At 37.2% G+C, this 22,933-nt stretch overlaps 1 protein-coding gene and 1 long non-coding RNA gene across 5 annotated transcripts in view; both read right to left on the bottom strand.

The window, feature by feature from the left end:
- The window catches only part of nbeab (neurobeachin b), a 359,639-nt gene that overhangs the window by 105,869 nt on the left and 230,837 nt on the right, over window positions 1-22,933 (bottom strand). For both annotated transcript variants that reach the window (XM_055196954.2, XM_055196955.2), the window contains 2 exons: window positions 17,438-17,589; window positions 2,393-2,539 (listed from right to left, as the gene is read on the bottom strand). In XM_055196954.2, coding sequence (XP_055052929.2) covers window positions 2,393-2,539; window positions 17,438-17,589 — 299 coding nt within the window. The remainder of the gene's footprint in view (window positions 1-2,392; window positions 2,540-17,437; window positions 17,590-22,933) is intronic.
- LOC129454349 (uncharacterized) lies at window positions 3,375-5,421 on the bottom strand. Of its 3 annotated transcripts, none has more exons than XR_012367568.1 (4): window positions 5,245-5,421; window positions 4,829-4,926; window positions 4,568-4,688; window positions 3,375-4,500 (listed from the first exon to the last, which is right to left on the bottom strand). It is a non-coding gene; the product is annotated as an uncharacterized lncRNA (long non-coding RNA). The 3 variants fall into 3 exon arrangements; XR_012367567.1 differs by lacking the exon at window positions 5,245-5,421 and having other exon boundaries at window positions 3,375-4,256; window positions 4,396-4,500; window positions 4,829-5,041; XR_012367566.1 differs by lacking the exon at window positions 5,245-5,421 and having other exon boundaries at window positions 4,829-5,041.

The raw sequence follows: 22,933 nt of genomic DNA on the forward strand, positions 1-22,933 counted from the left end.
TATGAGTCTTCTCTCTGCAGCTACTATGACCTAATAGGCTATGCATGCGGAAGACATTTATTTTTTCTGATCAAATAAATACATATTAATCGAATAAACCCTGGGCTAAATAAGTGTAACTGTATATAACTGGGACAGGGCATAAAATAATGATTATTATTATCATTTTATTATTATTATTTTTAATAAGTTGTGTATTATACGCATAATACAGTATAACCTAATAATATACAGTATCCTAAGCCTATTATTAGCGCTGCTACGCTGCTATTTTTCAGTATAACAGTAATGAGATCTTTGGTCTGATTGGCCTGTTAGAAGGCTGTTGTTGATTTGACTGTTTACACTGCTCTCAATATCATCAGCATAAACAGCATATTACTGGGTTGGCATATTAACACTGGAACTTCCACAGATAACACAGCTCCCCCTGTGGCAAAGTTGTGCAATGCATGATATAAAAGCGACCAAAAATCAAATATCCAAAATCCGTGTTTTGTGCATGCACAAAACACTAAACTAAAGGTTGATTTAAAAAATGCAATTGCAAATGGGCACATCAAAAACCCCAAACCCATTATATAAGCCTGCAATCAGTCATAATAAAAAAAAAAAAAACAGGACCTATTCATACCCATGAATATCTGTGCTCCTGTACAGCTCATTGGTAGAGCAAAACGTCATGGGTTCGAAACCAGGTAACACACATACTGATTAAAAATAAATGTTTATCTTGTAATGCACTGTAAGTCGCTTTGGATAAAAGCAGTTAAATGTAAATGAATAGCCTACAACTACTATACTGACAGTCAAAATACTGCTCATGGTAAACGACATTTATAGTCAGACAAAATAACCGCTTTACACTTTAATCAATTCACTTTTGAAACTGTGTTGCAAGCATCTTCAAAAAGAAAACAAATGTGCAAATACAAACTCTTCATCAAAATTCTTCATAATCTTAACTAATGGTGCACATTGAACATTTAAGGAATTTACACACTTGGCCAAGACCTATGATTGATTGTGTTCCCGCAAAATTACTTTTTAACATAAAAGGAAGGGAAAAGTGGAGTGAGTCGCAACTCTGCATTCCTTTCAGGGGAACTGCAAATGTTGGTGGGAACATATTAAATGTAAAAGAGGCTCTTGATTCAGATGTAAAGAGTGAATTACATTACATGACTCAAAGGGGTGTATTAATAAGTTGAATTCTGTTGATTTTTACAGACTGTTATACATATCTATGCAAAATCATAGATGGTACAGAAAATAAACCCATTAATTGGGTAATGGCTTTTGACTTTACATTTTATGTTTACCATTTATCTTACCACTCATTTTTAAGATTCTTTGACTAATGAAGGTCTACAGAGTGAGTGTGGGAGGGCATTGATTAAAAGTGATGTTATTAATAACATGTCTACTGTACCTTCACAACACATATATCATGAGTAACATCTGCCGATGTAGAGCTGATGAAAATGTGCCTTATTAGCATAGCACTGCTGACAAACAGAGGACAAAAGTCCTAAATCTGCATTTGAAAAAAAATGCCTAGCGTTGGGTCAAAAAAGGAGGAAATCAACCCATTGGGTTGTAATTTAAACACTGGGTTGTTTTAACCTATTGTTGGGTTTATGATGATACATTAACTATCAAGAAACAGTAAAAATCATCAGACCGTCTTTAATTATGAATATGACTGATTTGACAAATGTTTTTAAAGCAGAAACATTTATCAAGTTAATTCCAAACCCTGAGTTAGTATTGATTTTGATTGTCTCTTAATGACTGGTTAGATTCAGAATTGATTCAGAAAGAATAATGAGATTTTTGTAAGGGTTCATCTCTAATAAGCAAACTTGCCCCTGGCAAAAAAAAAAAAAACTGGGGACAGAAATTAGCTGTCAAGAGAAAGATATTTAAAAAATCTGAATGAACCTTTTAAACATCCTTTGAGTAAAGAATAAATAAACATTCAACTAAAAATCAGAGAAACACTATCCAGAGCAACACTTAACCCTGCACACAGACAGAAAAACATAAACAGTTGTGACAGAGTAACCACACTAAATACACCGCTCTACATCCAGATTGACACGTCAGAAATATATTTATATATCTGTTCTATATCAAACACTGTCGTTCTGCCAAATAGCACAACTTTTTTTATTAATTAATAAATAAATATCAGCAAAACTGTATGGCTCATACCAGTCATTTTAGATAAAGACTTCTGTACAGGTAAACTCACAGGAAATTGTGCCTCAGTTGTTTTATGTGCTATGACTGATCCAAATGTATGTGGCGCCTTAAAAAAGGGAATGTAAAAAATCTTTGCTCTAGAGATTCGTCTCTGTGTTATGTATAGGTCTGGTAGTTCTCTTACCTGCCAAGTTGTCCACCTCTTTCTCCTGCAGTAGACTGACACTATCGTCGTCCCCATCCAGCATCAGCTCCGTCTCAGGGATCTGATTGACCGCGGGTTGGCCACGAAAGGCCTTTCTTCCTCTAAGTGCTACATCTTCTTCTGGGCCTGCAGAAAGAGACGAGGTGATTGGATGACATTTGGCAGCACGTTTTGTACTTAAGCATCTTTGAGAATCATAAGACCTACAGAACATACTAAGCATTCCATCATCAAAATAATCTAACTGAAGTCACTTAGTCTTACACTCAAATAAATGCCAAACTCTGGGTTATTTTCAAGCCATGTTGAGTAAATATTGGACAGAATACACGCTGGGTTAAAATTGAACCAATGCTGGGTTGTCTTAACCCAACTGCTGGGTTATAATAACACATGGTTGCATACAGTAACAGCAACCCCAACACTGGGTCATTTTTAACCCAACATGGGGGCAATTTTTATCCAAGCATGTGTCCAATATTTACCAGTTATGGGTTAAAAAATAAACCAGTCATTTTTAGAGTGTATGTCACTTATAATGTGTATTACACTGTAAAAAAATCAGTAGAAATTACAACGTTATTGCAGCTGGGTTGCTGGTAATTTACCGTAGATTTAAATTTATGTTATTTACTGGCAAGAGTTTGTTCAAAGTTAAATAAATTTGAAATATTAATAAGTCTTTATCTTTACAGAATAAAACTATACAATAACAGCCTCATGCAAAGCATTCTGGGAACCAGAAATCATCATCAACCTTTTTCTGTTTTTTGCTTCAGATTTTGTTTCCCAGAATGTTTTGCTTGATGCTGTTTTTTTAGTTTTAGAAACAAAGACTTTTTAATTTAAATTTTTAATGTTCATTTAACTTTGAACAAAATGTTGCCAGTAAAAAACATAAATTTAAATCTACGGTACACAGCAAAATCACTGGTGTTAAAATAACACCCACAGTGTCAAATTTAACACCGGCAAAGTGTGTATATGTGTCCACACTACACTGTGTTAATTTAGTCAAAAGTGTAGTGTTAATTTAACAACACCCATTATATGTTAATTCAACACTCAATATTGTTAAATTTTACACTTTGTTCAACACTATTCATTGTTGTTTCCACACTACACTGGTGTTGACACAGAAATACAGTGTTAAAAATTAACACTCCTAATTTAAAGTCAACACCAGTGTAATGTCAATTCAACAATGTTAAGTGTTAAAAAACTGATTAATAGCCACTTTTGTTGCTAATGGGTTGTTTCTATAAAAGACAAATGACAAGAAATATTGCAAAACCTCTTTTTATTAAAGTACATCACATTTAATATTTACATTGATACACACAACACTTTGCATTTAACACTGCTTATTTAAATACCTCAGCTACAATTAGACACAGAATACAGTATGGAATAATGTAAGTTATCTTATACCACAGCGCAGTGACATGAAAACCACTTATTATAAGGTCTTTAATAAATCAAATAAGAGTTAAAAAAATTAGCCACCCTACTTGAACATTAAAATACACTGCAATTACCTTACTGGCAGGCAGAAATGCTTATCCTTCACAATACTAAAGATTTTTCCATAACAAAACAGACATTTCAATTCAAAAGACGTTTCATTTTTCTTAAATACGTTCCAACCTGGTATTAAGTTCTGTAGTTGTTTTACTCATGATGTACAGTAGTGGAAGGCTGCATCAGTGGTCTTCATCATGGAGGGAATGGCTTTTTGGTCCAGAATGATGCAAAACCTCTGGATGCAACTTCTGTTCCCAACGCAGAGCAGGCAGGGCTGTGCTGATTCATCCCCCTCAAAGCATGGATTGATGCTCATCACCTAAGAGTGTTTTAAAAGAGTGTATTTGATGAATGTATTTGATGTGTATTTATGAACTTGTATGCATTTACATGGGGTGAACAATGCAAGCAAACTAACTGCTGAATAAATAACTAGAACAAAATACCAAAAAACTTACACAGCACAATCAGTAGCTTCAGTTGCACATTGACCCTTTCCAGTCTTTCCTCCTTTCACAAGAGGTGAATGAGCCAGGGAAGAGCTGCCACATAACTGTCCCATCCTAGCAAAACAGAATTTAAACACCATGAGTACACAGTTAAACTTTAAAGCAACCCATGTACACTTACCCTATTTAAACTCCTTTTGACCAGACAGAGGGTCATCCATATCTTCATCAGGATGTAGTCTGCAATTATCCTTTAATTGTTGTATGTTGGCTATTTTGCAATACATCACCTCAGCATATTTCTGCAGATTTTCAAAGACAAAAAGAGTCAAGAAAATACCAAAAAGGGTGCAGTTTTAACCGTTATTTGAATCAAAATCATCTCAGTATAACAAATCGTGTTAGAGACAGTGTACAGTACTAATGTACTGTGTGTACTCACATAACTAGTTGGTAAGCTCTTATCCTCCAAACTGGGTTAAGGAATAACAGTTCCAGAATTCATGGGTATGCCGTATTCAAATATAGTCTGGTAGGGTCCTATCACAAAAAAATGACAATAAAGACTCTGAAAACTCAACATTCTTTTTATATTAAAAACAGCACTCAAGACAGTATGAATCTTCATTTATACATTTTCAAAATAGTAATTCATTTGATTGCTATTTAATATGATATTAATAGTAAAACGATGTATGAGAAGATAATATATTTTTATTAAAGTTGGCAGCAAGTTATGTGACTTTCTTGCCAGATTAATAACCATAATATGTACAAAACTACATATACTAAAAAGATTGGTTAACTGTTCAGTTATGTTAAATAAAATGATTTATATGTATAAATATATAAACTTACCTTCTGTAATGAATTTATATGAGTATTAGCAGTCGTTTCTCATTGGGAGTCATATCCATGTCAGGTCTTCTTTAATAAACTGCCCTTAAAAACAGCATCTCTTCTTCTAAATGATTTGAAGCACTCAGTGTGTACTTTCACCAAACTAGCATCTATAATGACAGAAAAAAACCAAACGTTCGCCATACACGTTTTAGGGCTCAGTCACACCAAAAGCGCTTTAAACGCTTGAAAACGCAATGCGCGACGCACTGCCTTTTTTAAAAAAGAGCAGTGCAGCGCGGCTTTTCATATTGATAAGCAACCACCGAGTCAGCTGTCTTGTCAATAAAATATTTAAGAGTGAGCGCTCTTTTGCTGTTAACTGTCATATTATCAGAAACTTTAAAAAGAGTGCGCTTGCTCTGACCTTTTTTGAGGATAAGAGGAGCACAAACACGCAGGAGAGAGTGAGCGAGTGGAGTCCGGTTCTTCAAAGCAACTGTAAACTTCCCTCGCCACAACGTAAGGCCCGCCTCTCCCCTCATTCGATTGGACAATGGAAGACGCGAATGACGTCAGGCGCTCCTCCGCTCTCAGCGCTCCTTCAAAAACGCGTGCGCGGCAGGCGGCAGAAAACCGCCTGACGTCAGCCCTGCCCATAGAATATCATTCAAAAAAGGCGCCTGCAACTGCCATAAACGCTTTTGGTGTGACTGAGCCCTTACACTTTCGTATGTATTTGCCATTTGCATCTGTCTGACATCTAGCGCCACGAAAAGCTTACAACACACAATGCATCCAATCCAGCAATCTGTGCATACAAATGATGATATATAGTGAGGTTTTGGTTGTTGGTTTGGCGATATTTCCCCTGTTTGCATAAATCTTAGAAAAACACATGACGATGCGGTTGCGGTTTTCTCCGTGTTTTTCAGTAATTTGAATAATTAACCGATATCTGTGCACTCACGTGCATGTAAACGACCTTGTTAACTCACGGTATCTAGCCTATATGATTACCTCATAACGAGCATCATATGGTGAATAAACGAGCTTTCATTTAACTTAATTTCATACCTTCAATTTGTAGTGCATGTCGCGTTTTATCATGGTTCAATTCTTTCATTCATATCTCCTGTTAATATTATCCTTCTTGGTTAAAACTTTTAGCTAGCAGTTTAACTTTATACTAAACTAACAAGGGAACAACGTAACACAAGGTAGCTCTGATTAAACTGAACCAAATAACGAACAAAGGGGAAATAAAATGGGAAAAAATATAATTTAGGTTTTTTAGCATATGGCTGCGTAGAGTCAGACAGAGAAATAACAGTTTAATTTAGCTAAACCATGTGAATATTATGAGATTTACCTGCTCTCTTCAGTCCTCCTTTGAAAGAAAATGGCGGTAAAATCCCTGACAGGAAATGTTTAGTGGAGGCGTGGCTTGATTTACACCGCTCAGAGTGAAATCTGATAACACCCTTGTTTTACACTGACGCTGTCGTGGATATAACACTGGCCTAGCAATGGCAGTGTTGTTTTATTACCAGATAGTGTTAAAACAGCATCAACACTGTGTATTTAACACCATCCCTGAACATTTAACACTGGTGATTTTGCTGTGTAAGTTACAGGCAACCCAGCTGCAATCTACGGATTTTTTTATAGTGTAGGTCAAAAATGGACAAACCCAACCCACTGGGTTGTAATTTAACCTATTCAGGGGAGCATTTCCCAAAAGCATTATTAGCTAACTAATGTTGTAAGTTTCGACGTTACTGACGAACCTTAACAATTTGGTGTTTTCCGAAACCAACTCAAACGGTGGTGGTTAGAAGCATAGTTCCTTGCTATTGTAATATGTAGACTTATGTCGTTGATCATGCTTTTGAACAAAATAAGCAAAAAACATTCAACATTCTATATCCATCATTCTAAATATATAAAAATTTTATTTTACGTTTTTAAGTTTGTAAACAGAATTAAAGCGCTTTTTTTGTCTATGAGCTTTAAGACCCTGGGGAATCCCTGGGAGAAGTGATGTAAGAGGAAACTTGCACATTAATTAAATATCTTGAAATAAAAGATAACAAAGAACTAAATGCCCTTCCGATGCAATGTAGGTTATTTACAGCAATAATCTGACATTAAATCGATTTAAACAGATTTATAATAACTCCACCTCCAACGTGACATCATCAAATATGTTGTTGAACCAACATGGTTAAAATGACAAAGGTGCGACAAAGTTACTATTTGTTCGGGAAACAGTCTTGACTAGGTAGTTAGCTTTTCCAACTATGCATCATACTATGGTGGTTCAGCAGCGAGTTACGTCGTTGTTTGGGAAACGCACCCCTGGGTTGTTTCAACCCAAAATGCTGGGATGATTTAACCCATTTTTGACTCAAATATTAAAATGTTCTGGGTTAACTTAACTCAACAGCTGCACTCTAAAAAAATTGGGTTGTTTTAATTCATAGTTGGGTCAAATATGGACAAACCCAACAGTTGGGTTAATTTCAACCCAGATTCTGGGATGTTTTAAACCAAATGCTGGGTTGTTTCAACCTATAGTTGGGTAGCCATAACCAAATGTTTGTCCATATTTGACCAAACTATGGGTTGAAACAACCAAGCCTTATTTAAAGTGTGGATATGTCCCTTTTATTGACCCAACACTAGGTTGAAAGTAACCCAGCATTTTTTTTAGAGTGTATATGAATGTTTAAATATTTTCTGTAAACATTACAAAAATATAATACTTTTCTGTAGCTTAACTAGATCATTGCCGTAGCAGTGGAAATTTGAATTCAACACACATGATAAAATTCTAGCATGAAGGCACTGTAAGTTGCTTTAGATAAAAGCATCTTCAAAAAGCATAAATTATCAATTTTAACAACAACAAACTAAATATTTGATCTGGGCGGCCCGTAATATTAAAAATAAAACAGTGCGTCTAAAAACATGCAAACCCACTGTTAAGTGCTTGTTCAACATTTAATTTCAAGATCTTTGGTGTAAATAAAGAGTTAGTCCCCATTGCTACTGTATATAACAGCTGCTTTTTTAATAAACTTTCCACTATGTTGTAACATGGCTGCAGAGATTTGCGCCAATTTAGACAAAAGGTCAGACACGCAATGGGCTCTGTCTCACAGTCTACGTTCCAATATTCTTATGGGGATGGAAGAGTTCATGATGCGGTTTAAGCAAGTTTTTCTGAACCTGCCTCTGTAAGACATTTCTTTATGGACCTCACACTGAGACTGGCATACAAAAATATCATAATTTTCTACTAAAAATGTTTGTCTATGGTGATTGCATGGTTTTACTTGATCTTATACACCTGCTAGTACAGTATGAATGGGTGGAGCTAAATAACCAAACCCGTTAATTAGAAGCGGGTGTCCATATACTTTTGGCCATGTATAGTGTTTAAATACTATACAGACCTCGCCATGGGAACAGAATATATCTGGCATGGGTTTCTTGAATGAGGTCATGATGCCTAATGTTTTTTTTTTTCATTTTTTTGTCGTTTGAAAATTGTGACTGCAAACAGAACATTTCTCCAACAGGCAAACCATTGCATTCGCTCTCATTGTATCAGATGGAGTCCATTAAAAGGACTTATAATAAACATATTCATTCACATCTCAATGTCTATCAATAATGCATACTGCTCTTTATACCTGTATAAGAACCAGACTAAACCAGCAGTGAGCCAACATCCTGTAGCCAAACCCAAAAAAACATCCACATTTATTTGCAGAAAGCTAATATATGAAGAGCTCATGTGCAAAACCCTCTAAGTCCGTCTGATGTTTTCTGGTAAATTAGCATGTTTTATCAGGATCTTTTGTTTAGATTCCATAATTTCACTTTAATGGCAAAGAAAAGGTTATTAGTCAGTTACTGAAATGCATTATTTTCACAAATGCCACTTTAGTCATTTCATTGGTATTTAACACATTTTTTTTCAGCAAAACCATTAGAGAGCGGGGCTCATAGTAACACTTTTTGGCTTTGACTCTATCCTTCAAAAAATATTTATGTTAGATTAATAATTTTTTACACAATCAACACACACATCTCTGCTACAAATGAACATTTAAAGTTTGTTTGTGGGACCTACCGGTATTGTACAATTACACTGAAAGTGACAGGAGTGCAAACATTTCAACTAACCCCATAGGTGGGGTTCATTGTAACAAACAGAAGGTTTGTTGTAACACCTGCTAGAACATTTTGTTTAAACACAAATAATTAAATAAAATTCTGTCTACAGTATATACTAAAGGTGGATATTGTTTATACACTCACCTAAAGGATTATTAGGAACACCATACTAATACTGTGTTTGACCCCCTTTCGCCTTCAGAACTGCCTTATTTCTACGTGGCATTGATTCAACAAGGTGCTGAAAGCATTCTTTAGAAATGTTGGCCCATATTGATAGGATAGCATCTTGCAGTTGATGGAGATTTGTGGGATGCGCATCCAGGGCATGAAGCTCCTGTTCCACCACATCCCAAAGATGCTCTATTGGGTTGAGATCTGGTGACTGTGGGGACCATTTTAGTACAGTAAACTCATTGTCATGTTCAAGAAACCAATTTGAAATGATTCAAGCTTTGTGGCATGATACATTATCCTGCTTGAAGTAGACATCAGAGGATGGGTACATGGTGGTCATAAAGGGATGGACATGGTCAGAAACAATGCTCAGGTAAGCCGTGGCATTTAAATGATGCCCAATTGGCACTAAGGGGGCTAAAGGGTGGCCATTACACCATTGCATTAATGAGAAAGGTATGTATGCACTTACAGTATCTAACTCTGGGGGATACGGTGAATAAGCTTAATTCCCAAAATGTGGGCGTGTTCCTTTAAGACACAAATGCCCAAGAATCTAGAACATAAAACAGACGAAAAGATAACAGAAAAAGCTTATCAGAAATAGAAAGCGACCGACACTCTCCTGAGATGTTTTCTTTCACTGGAGTGTTTTAAATGTTCCCTAAAGTCCCGAGGGGTTCATGTACCTTGTCTTAAAGCGGTCACGTTTGAATCTTGTCAACACCAATACGCAGAAGACGACGGAAAAAGAGAAGAAAAAATAAAATAACATAACAGGCTTCCTGCTCTGTCTCGTATCTCAGGAGGTTCCATCAGAGCCAAAAAAAAGGAGTGGGACTTTTTTTTCGGAAATGGTAAGCGTGTAACATTTAGAGGCACGAAGCCAGCCAGTGGTCATGGATCAAAGCAGACTGAGGGAAACTTAAGACCGTAATTCTGTAAACCGTCATTACGCCTGCATTAAGGCAGGGAGGGATGATGGGGCTGAGCCTCAGTCTTGACTGGCAAGACGGAGCTTAGGACCTCAGTGCAACGCAGACAAAATAAACCAGGCGGATTTTGACAAGAAAATGATCCCGAGCAAATGGAGAGAGATGAAAAAGTCTTTAGCTAGAGGATGTTTTACACACGCAAGCCACAAGAAGGAAAGGAAACAGACACGTGTATGTGTGCCAATTTTGAACATTGACACAGGTATACAGTACAAGCTTCCTGTCTTCCTGTTTAGTTTCTAAAAACAAGCCTTTCATTTAAAGTCTCTATGTTCACACATCACAGTGCACTTGTAACAGAAGATCATTTGTTAGTCTAAGAAATGGGGCATGGTGGGAAAACTGAGATCGGTTTTCCTAATCCAAATAATGTATCCTAAAACTAGGGCTGCAACAAATAATTGATAAAATCGACAGTAATCTATTATAAAAGTAGTTGTCAACAAATAACATTATCGATTTGGTCTGCGCATGTCAACTTTAGTACAACTTAGTATTTGTTTATGTTTTGGATTTTTAAAGAAGTTTGTCCGTTTTAAAACTGGACAAACTTTTGTATTCTATTTAAGATTTAAGTGATTTAAAGTTATTTAAAATTTAATTTAGTCATAAAAAGCGATTAATTTAATTACAAGTTTAGCTTTTTTATTCAAAAACATTTTTATTCGTCCGATTAATCGTTTATTAAAAGAATCCTTAGTGGTAGCCCTAAATAAAAAAAAATTATAAATATACAAAATAAACCCTTGTTTGTATTATCAGCCTTCCTGTTTTTCTGCACCCCCAAAACGTCTCACTTACTGGACTCCCATGAGGCATTTTCAACCAACAGTGAGGTTATTCAAGTCTAGCATGGCTTACCCCATCACCCATTAGAGGGGCTTAATGTTACCCAGGGCACAAATTTGGCATGACACACCAGGGTTGAGAAAGACCAGGTGATGGCTGGACTGCCAGTCGCTGGTGTACTGTGAGACTTGCCCGAAAGTTTGGATTTGATCCATGCAGCTGGGGTAATTGCCACTGACTGCCTGACGCATGTGTATAAATACAGTGACAAACAAATCAAAATCTGTTGAATCAGATGTAGCTCTAAACTAATAAACAGAGAAAGAAACAATTGAAGTAGCTTTTCAGTAGTAGAAAAACTGTTACTTGATAAATGCAAGAAGTGGGAGCTTGGCGTATTAAAAAACCAGAAAGGCAGAATCTGGTTTGGAATTCAATTCTTTCAATCCATCACTGTGCAACTTCTCCAACATATTCATTTTTTGCTCTTTCTTTTTCAAAAAGTCACATTAAATATAAACACTATAACGTGAGTAGGGCTTGTGGCAAAAGGAATTTTACAGTTTGTGAAAGCTGCTCCCAAGGTGGAAATATTTAAGCGCTCAGTAGTTTTACCGTTCAATATGTTTCAGATGAACAGAAAGGCTTCAAGTAGACCTTCAATGGGTTTGTTAGTGTTGCCAAGAGCCCATGTTTTATGTATGGCTGGAGCTCTGGGGTATTTTGAGACACAGGCCCGGAGCTTTTATTGTTCCGTTTAGGTCATGCGCTCTTGCAGTCGATCAAATGGCAGAAATGTGCAAACTGCATGTATGTTTATGGGATTTTTTGGCTAATTTGATTACGCATAAAGTACAGTATTCTCAGCTCTGTTACCACTTGAGCTGCACAGATATTAAATTGTATTAGACTGATATTTGCCAATACAATATATTGGTTGTTATATTAAAGTGCACCTATTTCATTGCTAAAAAAAAGAGCGTTATTTTGTGTATTTGGTATAATACAATGTGTTCGCATGGTTTATGCTTCAAAAAACACATTATTCTCCACATACCGTACATTTTTGTAGCTCCAGATTCCTGCCGGAAATGTTACGCTCCTTACCATGTTTGAAAGATTTGCTCACAATGCAATGCTAACAGGAGTTAACTTACAGGCTGTAAACTGTTGCCTACAATCTGTGTGTTTGTTGTAGTCCAAGAAAAGAGATTTACGTTGGAGACGATAAGTCGTGTCATTGTTTACTTTGGGGTATGTATCTTTTGCATATCATAAACATGTACTAATACACACTTACACACCAAAGGAAATGTAAAATTGTGAATTCTGAATGCTATACATTCATATTCAATATTGAACATTAAACTTCATAGAATTTTCCTGTTCTCTTTTGATTGACAGGGTATATCAGCCATGACAATTGACTGTTTCTAAACTATACTATATATACACTTTATAGCCTACGCTCAAACTGATTTTGCCAAATGGTTGATGTCCTCAGGGCAACATATTGTGTTGACCCAAGGACAACATTTTTCTAAATAAAACCTAAACCCACCCCAAACCCCAACCCTAACCATAACCATAACCAAACCCTAAAATTAGAGGGACATGATATCTGAAAAACAATGGTCTAGAAACAGCTAATCCTGATTGTAAGCTTAAACTTAAAACAAACTGTAAACTCATTTCTGAAATCTGATTGGTTGATTGAAATGTTGTCCCAGGGTCAACATAATGTTGCCCTGAGGACATCAACCACTTGGCAAAATCAGGAGAGCCTATAGGCTACTACCAACAGACCCTTTTTCTGTTTGAGCCAGAAAACATAAAAACATTATTCATTTAAGAGGACAAAATCAACTGATGATTTAATAACTTCATCTTCTCATCCCTACCATCTCTCACTTTGTACAAGCAGTAAAGATCTTTGTCCAGAGGGGTTCATTGGGTCAGGGCAGTACTGCTCACCTGCAAATAGGATTGCAAGGACACCCTGAGGTAGAACAGGCTGTTAAAGAGCAAGATCAATATTAACCTGACTTCCATTTCATGCTTGCCCAATTCCAATCAGCTAACAATATACCCGGCCAATCGTGAGTAAGGGGGAAGGTATCACAGCTCGAGAACCGCTTGAAACACACTAGTTATTTTGTCAGGAAAGCTAATGGACTAAGCCAAGCCTTTGAAAAGCAAAGTTTACCACAAACACACGCAGAAGGTCAACTCTTTGTGGAAGGGACCTGGAAACCAAGCAAGAGCGGAAAATGCTTTCGCGAATTCTTGCAACATGGTCAGTCGGTTTGAAGTCCCATTAAACCAAGGCTGTGCCTCTATTTTCAATGATTGAGGATCGTGTAACAGCCACGAAAAATACATCAAATAACCATGAATCAAATATAATGATGTTATTTTTAGGGTAGTTAGAACATTTCGCGAACGAACCTACAACATATTTTACGTCCAGCCATGTCATTCCAACGAGAAGAAACTTGAAATATTGCTAAAACGCAGCGTGTATTATCACGCAAACGGGCTCTATGAAAATATGTCACTTTGAATAAAAACAAGGCCCTTTACATGGTGACTGCTGTCAACCGGCGGTGCTCTGACATTTCAAAGTAGCCATTTTTCAATCCTTTCGTTTCTGGCAAAAATAATGGAAAGTTATATACACCCTTAACAGTAAATTCATCCAAATCACCTACATTCATGCCGCGTACCTGGTCTGCTCCAGTCACAAATGTAGCTGTAGGCCTCAATTTCTGCCAATTCAGCAAAGCTAAAAGGAACTTTCACCAAACAATTCAGCACAGACCTAGCAGATGTGTGTGAAAGGAGCTACTGCTTTTTACCATTTTAGAAAAACATGATTTATATCCCTTATACTGAGTTCACATGTATTGTGTCATATTATGTTAAGCTTTAGAGTTAGGGAACCTTAAAATAAATGCGATATTTTATATAGTATACTGTATATACATTGTTATAATTATAGTTTTCAATAAAACAAACTTTACGCATCTAAGCCTACTTTACCCAAAAATTAAACTCAATTAATACAACATTGTGACCTAGTCTGTAACCCAGCAAAAGTCATTTTGGTAACACTTTACTTGAAAGGGTGTTCATAAGACTGACATGACACCTTCATAATCATGACATGACACGTGTCATTAACATGAAGGAGATTTTATGCACGTTTATGGCAACTGTCATTAAGTTTCATTTGTTCAATTATGTCGTTTTTAATGCAAAGATGACATTGTTTGAGATGTCTTTGTTATGACAACTTGACATTAACCAATACCTTATCACGACAACTTGACATTATCAAGACAACATAACTGACACTTTTTACCAGTGATACAAATTGAATTTGGCATTAATAAAGCGTTAATAATATATAAACAGGCCTATACAAATTAATTTGTATGTAAACATAATAGTTTTAGAACAAGCACGTAGGCTATAAATATAAGGAAGAAATTGAAAACAGGAAAATTATGAAATATTTAATAAATGACATTATACAGAATACATGATGATAGTATTGCTCTTATAAGTACTTCAGCGATTCATACTGAAAAAATAACTGATTTACCAATAAAGAACAATCCATATACATTACATACATGCACACAATTAGCCAAGCCATTTAAACTTTTAATTTATTTAAAAAATAAACGTAACTTGGTGAAAACGTTATAAGAAACATTACACTTAGGAGAAATATAGTGGAAACAGACTTCTACAGAACACCGGATCAATAAAAATCACAGTTTAACGCTAAAATACTTCACTCTGCTATTGCAGAGCTGTCATTTTCTGCCACCAGTTGAAAAAAAACGTCATCTCTGTTTGCAAACACGCAAAAGGTCTATTGAGTCCACATTATATTAAATGAATCAAATATTTTGTTAGTTTTTTTTTCAATGTCAGAAAATTTCAGAACTCTCGGTGCGAGGAAGAACAAGTTTTGTTGGTTGTCAGTTTTTTATGTATTGTGCACAAACATAAAGTTAAGTATAATCTTTTGACGTGTCTGTTGCATTTTGTTAAGGTATTTAAAAATATTTTACATAGTTTTAACACTTAATGACATTTTAATGACAAGTTCAATTTGTAACACTATAGTTGAGGTCAAGAAAAATATTCATGATGCTGTTATCAAACTATTTGACACAGTATTGACACTCAATGACATTTAAATGACAATTGAATATAATGTTAAACCCTAAAGCTAGGTAGTTTCTTAAGTTTAATAAGTTATGATGTATTGTTTTATGTCAAGTTGTCATAACAAAGACATCTCAAACAATGCCATCTTTGCATTAAAAATGACATAACTGTGAACAAATGACACTTAATGACAGTAAAATTTCCTCATGTCATGTCATGATTATGAAGGTGTCGTGTTAATCTTATGCACACCCCTTCAAGTAAAGTGTTACCGTAATTTTTTTGTGATTTGTTGTTTTCTACATAAAATCATCCTACATAATATAAAGAACATACTGTAAGAATATGACCTTGATATACTGTATCTTTAATATTGATTGAGTAAAGTCATGCCAAAGATTAAAATCAATGTGAAATCAATAATTTTAAAACAAACTTTGATGCTCCTAATCTCTTTATTAGATTATGAGACTTTAGCCTGGATTTCACAGAGAGGGTTACAATTTGTTAGACATGTGTGTCATATAAACGGCATCTGAAATACGTTGTAGTTATTACCTCTGAATTAAAATATATGACAAAAGTCATAACCGTGCTGGTTTGAGAAAAAAACATTAAGTCCATCTACTGTAGAAAATCTCTCTCCTCTCTCTCTCTCTCTCTCTTGCATTGTGGGGCCAACATCTGACTACAGGCAAAATCCCTTTCACATGACAATCTTATGCATTATTCCACTCATTAAAGATGGTGAGAAGCCCGGGGACCTCAACAAGTTCTCAATCACAGCGGCCCCAGACACCAGACCGCGGGTCCGCGGAGACACGCTGACAACTTACCAAAGACAGGCAGAAAACCAGTCACGCCAGAAGAATACAGAAGTGCTGGGAGGTTATGAACAAATGCATGAGATATTCTGTTTAATATGTTTGAAAGACAGTGGAAATGTAAATATGGAGATGAAACGAATAACAAAATCTGTGCTCGTGACATGAGCGGAGACCACCTGCAGGTCAGGGAACAGCTGGCATCTGTATGTATGACTGTGTATGTGCGTGTTTTGGCTCTGACACAGAGACCATCTGACGTGGCTCAGGCATAAGAGGGTAATGCATATATGGACACGATATTACCACTCGATAAGCCACAGAACAACCTTTCAAATTTCATTGTGCAAGTGTGGCCAAAAACACTTCCATCTCTCAGACATTCCTGCTTACTCGAAGCAATTATGTTTTAAAATAAATGAGCGTAATGCATGCAATAAGTTTTCCCATGTGTAAATGGAAATAGTTACTGTAACTACTTTGTGCACGGCAGAGAAATTGGCCCATTGTACTTGAGAATCAATAGATTTGCCCTTGTTCGGTTAATACACTCCCCTCGTATCTTCTATTCAATGCGATGCCTGGAGGAGAAGCGCCAGCAGTGGTTAATAGTATTGAACCGCTTCTCTTTTAAAGCCTCTGTTGCGTGACACAGAGCCAAATCGACAGCCGTGCGGTGGGCAGCTCGGCAGGATCAACTGGGACGACGAGGAAAAATGTTTGAGTGCAAAAAGGCAGAAACGGTAAGAAAACCAAGGCACGCGATTTTCCTCTCAACAATGTGTGCCGTACGGATATAAAACCTGCCATAAACCCTGCTTGCCATGTTCAATTGACAAGGCTCATAAATATGTAACCTATAAAAATGACAATGAACTGTTTCTCGGCTCAGAGGGCATTAGTTGCGTCCAACAGTTGATTGGGGCTTTTCTAATTCGAATGCCATTTTGCGAACAATGATGTCATTGTATGAAACGAAAGTAATTTAGGGATAATGAGCTAGAGTGACAGAGTCCAGCAACGCTTTGATTGGCTGTTGGCAGAATTACTGACCGTAGTCCTCCAGCGATTTGCACGTGATGTCTAAGTGGGTGGAGCCAAAAGGGTTCCGTATGAATCTCCGCCTCCTCCGGAGGTCGTCCTCCCAATAATCCAGACGCCAGAAGTCGTGCAGCTGACTCGAAAGGGGGAAAAGACAGGAACTCCTGTTAGGAATCAGAGAAAAAAATGGAAAGCTATTAATTTGTGTATTCATGATTCACAAGAACTACTTTATATTTACAATTCTGTTTATGCCCAACAGGGCACCTAATATTTTGGCACCATATGTTTACTCTTCCCCTTTGTTTATGTAAAAAAGCTCAAATTAAATTCAGATTTTCTAAAGATGTCAAACTAGAGGAACACAAGGAAAGCACTCTTAAATTTTTATTAATTTTTATTACATTTTTATAGTATAACACACAATACTTTAGAGAACAGTTTGGACGACACCCAAACCGAAGGTAACATAACAATAGCTGCCAAAATATAGCTAATTTCATGAAGTTCATTAAAGCTACTACTATTAAACCCAGACACGCTTCTGTGCAAACCCCCTCAGGGTACAAAACAGCAGGCGCGGGTCTCCAGCAAGCAAATAAATAACAGCAAGTCCCATTAACAAATATAGTATCAAATTACAAGTATAAATGGCGCAGCTTGCCTTCTTTTTACTGTGTTTTTTAACAAGTCTTGTAAATCAGACGTACGACCCTCCGTGCAGCCAGAGAGAGAGAGATTTTAATGATGCTAGGGTCTCACCGTAGCCACACCCCAGGCCAATAAAACCGAGACCCCCTCCCGCTGCATATGTGCAGATGTGATTAAAATAACGTGCTGAAATATTCATTGAAATGATTCCCAGGGCCCGGAGCAAGCCGCAGAAAATTGTGTTTTTATTCATTATTAATAACAGCGAATTAGAGGCCGTATAAAAGGGAAAAAATAGGGGGCGAGGAGAGGGGAGCACACACAAAAAAAACTGCTGCAGCATGTGGTAACCATCTTTGTAAATGATTATTCCAACATTAGCAGGGACCTGGGCTAATTTTATTGCTCGCAGCTAATGCAAACCATTAAGGCGAGGGACCAGCATCAGGTTACTAAGTGCAGCTCGTTTCCAACGCGTTCGGCCTGGAGATGTTTCAAAGGCTTGAAAAAAAAGAGTGAAAGAGAGGGTGAGAGAATGAGAAAAAGAGAAGAGAGAAAAAGGAGGCCGTATAATACTGCAGCTAATTTACTCCAAAGAGGATTTAGAGAGTGATGATTGGTGTAATTGGGGGATAGATGACAGCACGGTATGGGACATTCAACAAATTCCACATGTGGTTTGTCTTCATTACATCTACACATGGGGAAATACACTGTTCTGTTTGAGCCGTATACTAATTTCCATCATAGACCATGACCCAAGACATTAGTCTCGGTTAGGATCCTACAAACACAAGATCAGAAACTATCTTTGCTTTGAAATGACAATTTAGACTTATGTTAACAATATAACAGAGAACGAACATTTTGTGTTATTTTACCATAAACAATGTTAAAGATAAAAAAAGAGTTCCGAACTACCGATTTTATTTGACTGTGAAATTTTTGTGATGAATCAAAGATGACTCCTAGGTTTTTTATTTTATCCTGTAGGTGACACACCCATAAGCCTAAAATGACATTTTCCACCTTGTTAAATGTTGGACGACCAAAAATCATAATTTAGTTTTTTCAATCTTTTAACTGAACAAGATTATCTGCCATCCAAACTTTAACTTCATCTAAACATCTACGGAATGTTGGACAGGGATCAGAACAGTTGGGCTTTAAAGGCAAGTATATCTGCGTATCGTCCGCATGATAAGAGATACCATATTTTTTTTTAAATCATGTTTAAAACTTGAGCATATATATATTAAAAACAAAATAGGGCCCAAAATGGACCCCTGAGGAACCCCACTAGTAAGATGCACAAAGCTATACCATTCCTTAAGCTCAAATTGCACTAAAAACACTTCAAAGTCGTGTGTCACATGTGCACAGGTTGGGACAATTTTGTTTAGAGCCCCTCCCCCACAGATTGATTGTTGATAGGTTCTTTTAACTAGAAGGTGGGACTTTAATATTCACAGCAGCCATATTAAGTGTTGCACTGTCCCCTATTCATAGTAATAGGAGTGCTCAATTTTGTTTTCTTTAATATCTAATGTAATATAACGTTTTTGACTATAGTAACATTCATTCCAATAAAGAAATATTTTTAAAATTTAAAGAGGCATTCTATAACGTTTCCTTTTTATTGCCACTTCTGTCTGAAACAAACAATTGCTTTATGTACATATACATGTATTGGAAAACAACTGACTTTCCAGTGAAATCTGACTCAACTGTTCAACTTATAAATCATTATTATAAGCTAACCATTGTGAATTACAGTTTTTACACTGGGGCCCTGTCTACTCGTACATGGTTATTTTGAAAAACGGAGACATTTCCCTTTGTTTGCACACTTCGTTTACACGCAAACGGAGAACTCGCCTCTGAATCCGATTCTTTCGGTCAGAGTGGAGATTTGGAAAATTTTCGGTTACATGGTTGCATGTAAACTGAGACAAACAGATGTTTAGGCAGCCAGCGTCACAGTATGCGCCAGAGCTTGCACTTACGCCAAAAGTGCGACCTTGTTCAAAAGAGGAACAGGAAGGGATTCGTTGCTGTTTTCAGAATTCTGATTGGCTTACGTGTGCTTGAGCTTCTCATTACACTGCCACCTAGAGGTTTGGCATGCTCTTGACGGCATATATACACGGGTACGTGTCAATGAACACTTTTCTGAAAACTGACGTTTGTGCACGAAGTTATTTTTGAAACTGGAGAGGCTGAAATGTCCGTTTATGAAAATAGTGTAAACGTAGTCTGAGGGGGCATGCACAACAAAGCTTGGGGTCGGCATAGGTTTTCAATTGTTTCCAATGGAAGCGCAGCGTTTTTCAAAAAAGCCAGCAGCTGGCGTTTTTTTCTTTGCGCCGAAAGCGTCGTTCAGTGTTTTTTCCGCGCTCAACGCTGAGTGCCGAGGGTTGAAAAATATTCAACTTGAAGTGAAAAGTTCGTCAATGTCAGTTCTCAAGCGACCGTCCAATCACAGTGGTGGAGGCTGGGGACAAATATCACAACAACCAACTGGCGCATCATACAACGACTAATAAACAAAGCAGAAGTATCACAGCAACCAAAGCACTCAGCTAAAACAAAGCTGGCAGTCGGTTGAAAAAAACCTGGCATTCGGTATCCACCTGATGTTTTCAGCCGCGTTTAAAATCTTTGGTGTGCACACCCATTGATTGTTTATGTATCACTAAAACTGATTTTTGTTTATTTTTAACCAAAAAAGTAACAGATTGCAGCTTTAAATAACCCCATTTCCATGTTTGGGTGTGCAATCCCTTTAAGATTTATTTTTTTCAAATACTTCCAAATGGCTACATTCACTCCAAACGAAAAATCTCAGCATTCCTCCAGTAAGGAAACTAAGGATAACCATAACAATAAAAGCATAAAAATATAAGGCAACCTTCTCACTTTAACACATGAGGCAGCCATTACATCCAATCCCAAATCCTACAGAGGTGCTCACCCCGAGCTATGGATTGGATTGAATGGGCCTCTCTCCATTTTGCCATAATATTGAGTCAGTCTAAACAGATTAAAGTGTTACAGCAGGATCACATCACAAAAGCTGATCCTCGTTGCATGAATATTATATCTACAAATGTCAAGAAATCAGGAAGCTCAAGGGACTTAGCCGAGCTCTGACAGCAACACGAGTGTTCAGTCTCAGTTTAACATCAATCAAACTTGCGTGTGTGTGTGTGTGTAGGAAACAAAGCCTGTTTGCGTATATGAGCTGCATGCCAAAAGTTCATCACTTGCTGGGGTATGAAACACCAGCCTGGTATCTGGGGCTTGTCTGTTGTCAGTCTTTTACTTCGGGAACCGCAGACAGAGATGTCAAAAGACGGAGGGGTCGAAGTCAACTAAATGACGTTGTAAATGCAAGATTACAGCGTGAAAAAATGTAAATCCCACCGAGGCGAGCGGGCGATTACCTTTTAAGATTATAACCTCCAAAGCTGTCTGCAAGTGGGCGCTGCGGAGTGATGGGGGAAGAAATCCACGAAGACTTTGAAGATTTCTTCCCACAGTACATACGATGATTCTGATTCGGTTTGACAGCGGTATGTCGTCTGTGTACTGCATTGCAGACTAAAGCCCAAACATTTTAGTTTTTTTTTTTTTCTTAATAAGGGCCATAGACAAACAAGAGGTAGTACAATGAATGATAAACCGCAGGGTACTCCAAGGCACCGTTTACGCGACTTCACCATCTCTTTCCCTTAAAGCATATGCTTTTACTTTGGCGGTGGTTTCCGTAGGACTGGATGGGGGTCCGGTGACACGTTAAACCCTGCGGTCAACACAGAGTCGGATTTGGCCCGTGCCGAAAGTGCCATGACGTGAGTTTCCTCACAGAGGGTGGTCCGACTTTGAGGGCCCCAAAAACAGGGGTCTTCCTTTCAGAGCATAGTGGGGGCTTTATAGACTAAAATCTACTGTACACTCATAAACAAAGATGCTACAGAAGATGCCATAGTAGAGCCATTTTTTAAATATTAATATCTGCATTTTGGCGAGTGTCATATTGCCTTTATTCCTACACTATAGTTTCATAATCATAAAACAAAAAGTCAATATTAAGTAACTTACAGTAAATAAAACATGAATACACCTAAAGAGCACCTAATAGTGTTAACAAAAGAATATAAGTGAGTATTTTCTCACTGGTCTTCACATTAAGGAGTGGGAGCTGATAACTGTTTCATCTGAATGGTAATCACTCACCAGAATTAGCTTCCGACACGCTCGACTTTTCCAATCGCACATTTCACGTTGACAGGCATAAAGGATGGTGAAGGGCCGGCCTTCCTAGAAAGCAGCTCAAATTTATTAGTCACCTCGCCCATCAATCACCCAAATGGATTTCCAAGTGCATTTTAAAAGCTAATCTCCCTGCACTGATAACCAAAACTATCAAGCCACCAGCGTGCCACTCATTATTTACAACTGCTTTGGGTCTTATTTTTCTCTAAATGCATCACAAAAGACTGGCGTAAAACCGTGTGTATCCCCCCTCTCCTCGGCGCATTAAAAAACACTCTCCCAGGGCGGAAGAGCGAGAGAACAAGATTTAAAACTCTTGTGTCCGTGGGGCATGTGTTGTTTGTGGAAGGCTGTAAAAACCTGACAGCCATGATTCAGCCTAAAACGGCAAAAAGGGGAAATAAAAGAAGGGATAACAATTTAATCTTTAAAAGAAAATATGCCGCACAGAAGAGGAAAGGGGAGCTTGTTTGGAAAGCCGGCTATAGATATGATCTATTGAGCTTGTACACTGGCATTGTGGGGGATTATGGGAGACAGGTTGGTGAGACGAATGACTCGGTTACTGTGATGTTCCTC

The sequence above is a fragment of the Misgurnus anguillicaudatus genome, chromosome 24, assembly GCF_027580225.2.
Source record: "Misgurnus anguillicaudatus chromosome 24, ASM2758022v2, whole genome shotgun sequence".
Classification (NCBI taxonomy): Eukaryota; Metazoa; Chordata; class Actinopteri; order Cypriniformes; family Cobitidae; genus Misgurnus; species Misgurnus anguillicaudatus.